The sequence below is a fragment of the Hippoglossus hippoglossus genome, chromosome 4 (assembly GCF_009819705.1).
Source record: "Hippoglossus hippoglossus isolate fHipHip1 chromosome 4, fHipHip1.pri, whole genome shotgun sequence".
NCBI classification, from domain to species: Eukaryota; Metazoa; Chordata; class Actinopteri; order Pleuronectiformes; family Pleuronectidae; genus Hippoglossus; species Hippoglossus hippoglossus.
The window spans coordinates 28,285,466-28,295,113 of NC_047154.1; the positions used below are offsets into that span (position 1 = coordinate 28,285,466).

A 9,648-nucleotide genomic window follows, 5' to 3' on the forward strand; every position below is an offset into this window, starting at 1 on the left:
CAGCCGACGGGACATGACGTATAGATTGTGTTTACAGCACGTCCACACCGGCGTCTGAAAATAAAATAAGGATTAAAATGTTTTATGAAGTAACCAGAGCGATGCTCATGCCCCTGCTGGCGAGCTGTGCGTCCTGCAGCAGTATTGGTTATTGATCAGTGATCGGCCTGACGGGGAGTTCATCACTGCTGCTTGTGTCCACATGTTTCCTGGGATGAAACCGACTGTTGACTAACAGGCGATCAATGTCTCAAAGGTCGCCGTGACGACTGGTCGCTCTGCAGGACACTGACCTGAGATCGGCTCGTCCACTCAGACTTTGTTCACCTGCTCAGGTAAGAGCTCCAACTTCGGTGCTTTAACTTTACTGTGATTCTTCATCTTTTTATTTAAATTGTTTAAATTACAACTTACAGTTTAACCTAAAAAAAAAAGATTAGCTTTTTATTTTGATCATTAAATTAAAGTCTTTATATCTTTGATAGAGAATATAAGTGTATATATATTTATGTATAAAATATATATATGTATAAAATGATTCTGTATTTCTGAGGTTCATGTTTAAATGTGTCTGTTTACCTGAAACCGACGTTTGAAGTGAATTAATGTAGTTTAAATATTAGTTCAGTTCCATTAAACACTTTGTTCCTTAATAACAATTTATATTCATTATTGATGCTAATAATTACTTATTCACCAACATAAAAACAGTGGAAATATGAAATATGTCAGAAATAAATGAATAAAAACTAAACGATTCAGAGACAAAGGATTTTTTTATAATTTCAATAAAAACAAAGTTGAATTTGAAAATATATTTTCAAATTCAACTGATTCAGTTTTATGAAAAAGTATTTAATAAATAAAATGAACGTTAACCTTAAATTAATCATGATGTTGATTTGAAAACAAACTGAAGGATTTTACAGCTCAGACGCTCAGTTAGAGTTTATTGATTAACTGTGTTTGTTCCTGTACTTGTGTCTTTGTGAGGACAGACACGACATTTTGTCTGGTCCTCACTTTTTTAAAGGGCTGAGATTTAAGACTTTGTTTTAGGGTTAGAATAAGGTTTAGGTTATAGTTAGGGTTAGAATAAGGTTTAGGTTATAGTTAGGGTTAGAATAAGGTTTAGGTTATAGTAAAGGTTAGAATGAGGTTTAGGTTATAGTAAAGGTTAGAATGAGGTTTAGGTTATAGTAAAGGTTAGAATAAGGTTTAGGTTATAGTAAAGGTTAGAATGAGGTTTAGGTTATAGTTAGGGTTAGAATAAGGTTTAGGTTATAGTAAAGGTTATAATAAGGTTTAGGTTATAGTTAGGGTTAGAATAAGGTTTAGGTTATAGTTAGGGTTAGAATAAGGTTTAGGTTATAGTAAAGGTTAGAATAAGGTTTAGGTTATAGTAAAGGTTATAATAAGGTTTAGGTTATAGTTAGGGTTAGAATACGGTTTAGGTTATAGTAAAGGTTAGAATGAGGTTTAGGTTATAGTAAAGGTTAGAATGAGGTTTAGGTTATAGTTAGGGTTAGAATAAGGTTTAGGTTATAGTAAAGGTTAGAATAAGGTTTAGGTTATAGTAAAGGTTATAATAAGGTTTAGGTTATAGTTAGGGTTAGAATACGGTTTAGGTTATAGTAAAGGTTAGAATACGGTTTAGGTTATAGTTAGGGTTAGAATAAGGTTTAGGTTATAGTAAAGGTTAGAATAAGGTTTAGGTTATAGTTAGGGTTAAAATAAGGTTTAGGTTATAGTTAGGGTTATAATAAGGTTTAGGTTATAGTAAAGGTTAGAATAAGGTTTAGGTTATAGTAAAGGTTAGAATAAGGTTTAGGTTATAGTTAGGGTTAGAATAAGGTTTAGGTTATAGTAAAGGTTAGAATAAGGTTTAGGTTATAGTAAAGGTTAGAATAAGGTTTAGGTTATAGTAAAGGTTAGAATAAGGTTTAGGTTATAGTAAAGGTTAGAATAAGGTTTAGGTTATAGTTAGGGTTAGAATAAGGTTTAGGTTATAGTAAAGGTTAGAATAAGGTTTAGGTTATAGTTAGGGTTAGAATAAGGTTTAGGTTATAGTAAAGGTTAGAATAAGGTTTAGGTTATAGTTAGGGTTAGAATAAGGTTTAGGTTATAGTTAGGGTTAGAATAAGGTTTAGGTTAGGGTCAGGGGTCAGGGAATGTATTATGTCAATGAGTGTCCTCACTAAGATAGAAGTACAAATGTGTGTGTGTGTCTGCTGCTTTCACTCTCCAGGATGAGGGCTGCTGATTGGCTGTTGGCTGTGGCGTTCCTGCCCCTCGCCTCTCTCGCCTTCCGTCCAGACATCTGTGGAGCCAAACCCAGAGACCTGGCTCTGGAGCCACGCTGCATCTACCGAAGCCCCGACCCAGAGGGCCCGACCCCGGAGCCCGAGCCGGTCCCCGAGTCCACAAACCCCCGAGTGTGGGAGCTGTCGAAGGCCAACAGCCGCTTTGCCCTGTCGCTGTACAAGCAGCTCGCCCTCGGCAAGACGCCCGAGTCCAACATCTTCATGTCCCCCATCAGCATCTCCACCGCATTCGCTATGACCAAACTGGGCGCCTGCAACAACACACTGCAGCAGATCATGAAGGTGAGACTCACTGCATGATGGGAGTTCTCCCTCAGTGCATGATGGGAGTTCTCCCTCAGTGCATGATGGGAGTTCTCTCTCAGTGCATGATGGGAGTTCTCTCTCACTGCATGATGGGAGTTCTCCCTCAGTGCATGATGGGAGTTCTCCCTCAGTGCATGATGGGAGTTCTCTCTCAGTGCATGATGGGAGTTCTCTCTCAGTGCATGATGGGAGTTCTCCCTCAGTGCATGATGGGAGTTCTCCCTCAGTGCATGATGGGAGTTCTCCCTCAGTGCATGATGGGAGTTCTCTCTCAGTGGATGATGGGAGTTCTCCCTCAGTGCATGATGGGAGTTCTCCCTCAGTGCATGATGGGAGTTCTCCCTCAGTGCATGATGGGAGTTCTCCCTCAGTGCATGATGGGAGTTCTCTCTCAGTGCATGATGGGAGTTCTCCCTCAGTGCATGATGGGAGTTCTCCCTCAGTGCATGATGGGAGTTCTCCCTCAGTGCATGATGGGAGTTCTCTCTCAGTGGATGATGGGAGTTCTCCCTCAGTGCATGATGGGAGTTCTCCCTCAGTGCATGATGGGAGTTCTCCCTCAGTGCATGATGGGAGTTCTCCCTCAGTGCATGATGGGAGTTCTCCCTCAGTGCATGATGGGAGTTCTCCCTCAGTGCATGATGGGAGTTCTCCCTCAGTGCATGATGGGAGTTCTCCAGCAGTCTAGACCTATAGCAGCATAACCAAGGGATGGTTCAGGACCTGATCCAGAACTATAGGCTTTATCAAAGAGGAGCGTTTTAAGTCTAATCTTAAAGGGATAGTTCACCCAGAAATGAAACTTCACCTCCTCTTGTCTTCACCTCTTCACCTCCTCTTGTCCTCACCTCTTCACCTCCTCTTGTCCTCACCTCCTCTTGTCCTCTCCTCCTCACCTCCTCTTGTCTTCACCTCTTCACCTCCTCTTGTCCTCACCTCTTCACCTCCTCTTGTCCTCACCTCTTCACCTCCTCTTGTCCTCACCTCCTCTTGTCCTCTCCTCCTCACCTCCTCTTGTCCTCACCTCCTCTTGTCCTCTCCTCCTCACCTCCTCTTGTCCTCACCTCCTCTTGTCCTCTCCTCCTCACCTCCTCTTGTCCTCACCTCCTCTTGTCCTCTCCTCCTCACCTCCTCTTGTCCTCACCTCTTCACCTCCTCTTGTCTTCACCTCCTCTTGTCCTCTCCTCTTGTCTTCACCTCCTCTCCTCCTCACCTCCTCCTGAGGACCCAGTGTTGATGGTCTTTCTGTGTGCGTTGAACTGCAGGTGTTTGAGTTTGACTCCATCAAAGAGAAGACCTCAGATCAGGTCCACTTCTTCTTCGCCAAACTCAACTGTCGTCTGTTCCGGAAGAAGGACGAGACCACGGAGCTGATCTCTGCGAACAGGCTGTTTGGAGAACAGTCTCTGGTCTTCAACGAGACGTATCAGAACATAAGTGAGACGGTGTACGGAGCCAAACTGCTGCCGCTCAACTTCAAGGTAAAGTGTCATCCAGCACACCTACGTATCGCCACTTGCTTACCCTGGTAACCCCGATTCTGTGCTGCAGGAGAACCCGGAGGAGGCCCTGGTCACCATCAACAACTGGATCGCCAACAAGACGGAGAACCGGATAAAGGACACGCTGCCACAGGGGGCGCTGGACTCCAACACCATCCTGGTCCTTGTCAACACCATCTACTTCAAGGTAGTACTTTACGGAGGGTTAGGGTTACAGCTCAATGTGGGACAAACTCAACCTCCAGCCAGTGTAGGTGGAAAAGTCCATTCTGCAAGAAACACTCCAAATCTGTTTCTCAAAAGATACAAACTAGAAGGAGACAGTAAACTTCTCAGTCCCCCAAGTTTAGACCTGGAGAGATAATACGTTTGTAAGATGGAGAGAAAAATGAAAAACAGCTACACTCCTTTAAAACCTTTGAAAAAATCGAACGTGAATTTAACTTAGAAAATGGGGACCTGTTCAGATATTTACAGTCAAGACATTTCTACGATACAGAAATTAAAAAAGGAATCTCAGCACAAGGTAATGAAGTAATTGAAGTGTTGACAGTGAAAACAAACAAACCCCCTCAAAGATTGTGTCTAAATTGTGCAGAGGTTTGCAAAATGAAAGTGGAAGATATTCTCTGTATGTAAAACAAAGTGGAGTGAGTGTAGAACACAGCAAACGTCCACCAGCTCCAAAAGATGGTTGGGCATTGGAGAGGAAATATACTCTATGGAAAAATGTACTCATCATTTAAGGGTTAACGTAGGGCTCCACGAGCAGCGCTGGGGAAAATGGACGGCACACAAACGTAAGAATGCATCGTGTTCTCAGCTGGTCTGAAAAGAATGGATCAAAAGCTGTGAAGAGAGTGGTTGATGCACAGCGTTTCTACCTTTCAGGGTCAGTGGAAGAACAAGTTTGATAAAGGTAACGTCTTCGTCTCAGATTTCCACGTCAGTGCGAGTCGCACCTGCTCGGTCAGCATGATGTACCAGGAAGCCAAGTTCAGGTACAGAGACTTCCCCAACGACCATGTGCAGCTGCTGGAGATGCCGTACCTTGGAGACGACATCACCATGGTGATCATTCTTCCAAGCAAGGACACAGCGCTCAGTCAGGTAATACAGATTATTGATTATTGGCGTCAAGGCCCGAACAGAATATATAATAAAGTACACAGAGGCAGCATGTAGACAAAGTCTCATTGTCCTGCCACAGTTGGAAAATGTCCAGATGCACATGAGACTCGAGCTGCTCATTGGCCTCAGATTTGATATATTTTCCTCTGTACACCAGTAGATTAGAAAGCTGTCGAGATGTGGTGTAGACTGACTGAGGGAGTTTCATCTTATATTTCTTTTTCTAACGACGTCTGTCCAGTTACTGTGAAAACAGTGGAAATCAATGAGTTAAAAGCCAAATGTCTAAACTTCAGTCACATCTTCCACTGTGGAAGAAATTCTGTCAAATATTTCTACAGCCGACTGTAAATCAGTGTCATCTGCATATAAAGTGACATTTCCTCTGATTCACAGAGGAAAGTTTCGAGGAGGAAACATATACATGAAAGAAACCTGTGGTCCTAGTACAAGGCCTTGTGGTACTCCACAGTCAGAGAAGTAAAGTAGTGAAGGACCACGTGTACGTTAATGTTTATTTTTGTGTCAAGGTGGAGGAGAGTCTGGACCTGACGAAACTGAACGACTGGTTGAATGAGATGGAGGAAACCTCGGTGTCCGTCCACGTCCCTCGGTTCAGGGTGGAGGACAGTTTTGCTCTGAAGGAGGAGCTGCAGGCGATGGGACTGACTGACCTGTTCAGCGCAGAGAAGTCCAGCCTGCCAGGTGCTTCACCCTCTCACGTCCACAAACCCACATCACCTCTTTTCACCGGCAGCAGCACAGTAACATTAAAGGTCCAGTGTGTAAGGTTTAGGTGAAAAATAGGTTTCTGTTTTCGCTTGTGTGTTTCATCTAAATTGTACAAATTGTTTTCTTTACCTTAGAATGGGCCTTTTATATTTGAATACTTTATATTTGAATACTTTATATTGACATCAGGAGCGGGTCCTCTCTACAGAGGCAGCCATGTTTTTAAAGAGGCGGAGACCAGACAAACACCTGACACCTGACGCTCCCACAGGTTCTCTATCATGTTTGGGGGAGGTGAGGGGTATTCAGCTGCAACATGCAACATGGCCACTAGATGTCACTAGATTCTACACACTGAACCTTTAACATACATGTTTGTTGATGGATTACAATTGGACCGAGTGCGACCACATGACAGTTCAATGTCCCCACAACGAGTGAAAATGCAACTGTATCGTCACGTAATCCGACGACATGGGCAGAAATGTCCTCAGGCTCAAAATACTAATAAACAATCTGTGTATGAAACACATTTGAAACCAGGTGTGACTTAATAAATGAAAACATGAGACGAGGTGAGTTTGTGTTTGTTTCAGGAATCCTGGAGGACGGCTCAGACTCTCTCTACATCTCAGACGCTTACCACAAAGCCTTCCTGGAGGTTCGTTACCGACACGCTGGTCACCTGGTGACACAAATCAACTTACAAAGTTTTTTTATTTTGTTTCACTTTGTTAGAAAAGAGAGACTCCCCCTGTAAACCCTGCACTCACAAACTACCCCTTCTTACTGTGCTCTTGCACTCTGATATTTTGTTGCCTGCACTCGACATTCTCCAACCAATAGAATGCCAGGTGTACTGATGACAGATGGAATTGTCCCGCCCTGGTTACGTGTGCGTTAAGGAGAGTGTGGTACTCTACCGGGAGTCTTTAGCTCAGACAGGCTCTTGACAAACCTGTTCTCTGGCTTCTAGGTGAATGAGGAGGGCAGTGAGGCGGCGGCAGCCACGGCCGTGGTGGCGATCGGACGCTCCCTCAATTTGAACCGTGAGGTTTTTCTGGCCAACCGACCGTTCCTGCTGCTCATCAGAGAATCGACCATTAACACGATGCTGTTCACCGGCCGAGTGGCCGACCCCTGCAACTAATAAAAGCTGCTTTCATACAAACTCAAATCAACGTTTCTCTGTTTAACAAACCAGCCTTTGACCTTTGATAAACAGCGGCATTATATGAATGTGTTTAGATTGTGTGTAGATGAGTGTGAGGAGCTGAACATGTGACATTTGTGTAGATCATGTGAAAATGACTATCACACACTGTGAAGCTGGTGATGCTCCTCTGGTTGTTAAAGGTTTCACTGTGAGACTAAAAATACGACTGGTTGTATGTCTCCACCAAACACTCACTTCCTGTCACACATTCATTTATAGAAAAATAAAAATCTATACATTCAACTAAACGCATGTTTTACTGTTTCAGCTTCACATGAATTTATTGTTTAGAGTTCCAAGAAAACGGTCACATCTTGTTTTGTCTGAAACAAAAGATGTGACCGTTTATATATATATATGTATATACATATATATATATATATATATATAGTCTCCTAAGAATCACTTTCTCTGGATTGACTTCCATTTTTATTAACTCTTGGTTGATTGTGTGGGGCTTGATTTTAATCTCTCCACAAGGTGGCGCTACTTCTCCATATTTTCAATATGCTCCTTCCTGCGCTCGTGAGTTTTTAGATAATTATTTTTCCAACGATACCACAGCTAAAACAGAACACAGCATATATATGTATATATACACGTCACAAGCACACATATACATACACACACAGACACATTCACACAAACCAAGCTAAAAGCTCTTTTAGTTTATGAGCTGGTTAAATAAACCGTTTTTCTGACTCCTTCTCAAAGACGTTAATCGACTGTTGGTTTCTTCGTACGTTAGCGTGTGAATAAACGTGAGTCGCTGCAGTTTGACACTTAAAGTGCTTTATTTCCTGTGAAGCGACCTGTGAGTGATCTATAGATTGATAGTGGTCATAGTAACAGAAGCTTCTTCACATTTTCTAACTATCATCAACCTTTGCCCCCCCCCCTCCACCAGACACATGCAACAGAAAAGTTCTTCACATCAAAGCTTCAGAACACGTTCAGTACGTCCTCTTTAAAAAGTACAGTATTAAAAGTTTTACTAAAACCATCTTCTGCTCGGATATATTAGATACACGGTGACAGTAAAGTATCATCAGACGTGTTGTGGATATTCAGAAACAGTCAAAAGTAAAAAACAAACATGAAACCAACATTTGGCATTTAAAGCGAACGACGTCGATGACGGAGCCTCGACCGACTCAAAGACACGAAGACCAGAGGTTGATGAAGATGATGAAGATGATGAGGTTGAGCCGTTTTCACAGTTTGTAGATGAAACTGAATAACAATGGAAGAGAAGTCGGATCCTGAGTCACTTTATCTGATCAGATTCTGTAAAGATGAATTCATTTCAAGTTGAATCTGATGATTCTTAGAAATAATCAAACACCAGTTTGTTGTTGATTCATCGACAGTTTTCTGATCTTTGATCATTTATTTTAAAGAACGAGTCTGTTCATGTGAAACACGACACTTTAGTTCAACCGGTCCACTTCGTTAACTACGACCCGACTACTCCTGTTTTATAGATTCCTCCAACCAGACTGGACCGGACCGAACCAGACCAAACTAGACTGGATTGAACTGGACCGGACTGGACCGGACTGAACCTGACTAGACTGGACCGGACTGAACAGGCTGAAACTAGACTGGACCAGACTAAACCAGATAAAACTGGACTGGATTGAACTGGACCGAACCAGACTGGACCGGACTGAACAAGACCAAACTGGACCGGACTGAACTGGAACAAACTGGACTGAACCATACGAGACTGGATCGGACTGAACCAGACTGGTTGACGACACCTCTGTGCGGTGAGGAGGAAGGTTAGCCTGTTTTCAAACCTTTTCAAACCAGTTCAGACCGGTTTAGTATTTCATTAACCTGTTAAGTTTTTTATTTGAAAAAAGTGAAAATGAACAAAGTTGGAAAAAATCTAGTTTCTTTCTTAATTTGATCCAAAAAACCAGAGTTAAGAAATGTGGAAACTGAGGCAGCTGTTTCTAACGGACTAATTACTGATGATAAAATAAGAAGTGAATGATTATCTGCATCAGGACGATCGATTTATCGAATCATTTTATTCCTGCCCCTACACTTTAAGTTGGAGCTGAGCAACATGTCGAACTTTAACATTATTTTTAGGTCAAAACTTTATGGGAATTTTCTTCTTTGTCAAGGGAAAATAAAAACTTCTAAACTGTTAACTCACTGTAGGCTAACTGTGAGCTAACTGTAAGCTAAGTGTAAGCTAACTCGAAGCTAACCTCAACCACTACATCTTTTAAAGAGGAGACTTCATAAAATCAAAGTCTGAACCAGGACCTGGTTAAACCAGAAGTTCAAAGTCGACCTTAATAAATCAAAGTAAACAATGTGGACATTTACACATCACTAAATTAAAATTAGTTCCGGCTAACAGACAGTTTAAGCTGATTTTAGATGGAAGAGCAAAGAGGTCGTATGAACTGTAATAATT

The 9,648-nt window shown here is 42.1% G+C and overlaps 1 protein-coding gene and 1 long non-coding RNA gene across 2 annotated transcripts; one reads left to right on the top strand and one right to left on the bottom strand.

The window, feature by feature from the left end:
- Window positions 1–203: 203 nt before the first annotated feature.
- Window positions 204–7,320, top strand: serpinc1 (serpin peptidase inhibitor, clade C (antithrombin), member 1). The gene is made up of 8 exons (XM_034582290.1): window positions 204–335; window positions 2,249–2,606; window positions 3,896–4,111; window positions 4,182–4,319; window positions 5,024–5,242; window positions 5,794–5,968; window positions 6,592–6,656; window positions 6,972–7,320. Exons 2-8 carry the CDS (start codon window positions 2,250–2,252, stop codon window positions 7,143–7,145), a joined length of 1,344 nt encoding a protein of 447 aa, XP_034438181.1. The 5' UTR covers window positions 204–335; window position 2,249; the 3' UTR covers window positions 7,146–7,320.
- A 666-nt stretch (window positions 7,321–7,986) lies between these two features.
- On the bottom strand, window positions 7,987–9,231 carry LOC117759855. Its single transcript, XR_004613579.1, has 2 exons — window positions 8,902–9,231; window positions 7,987–8,845 (listed from the first exon to the last, which is right to left on the bottom strand). It is a non-coding gene; the product is annotated as an uncharacterized LOC117759855 (long non-coding RNA).
- Window positions 9,232–9,648: the final 417 nt, after the last annotated feature.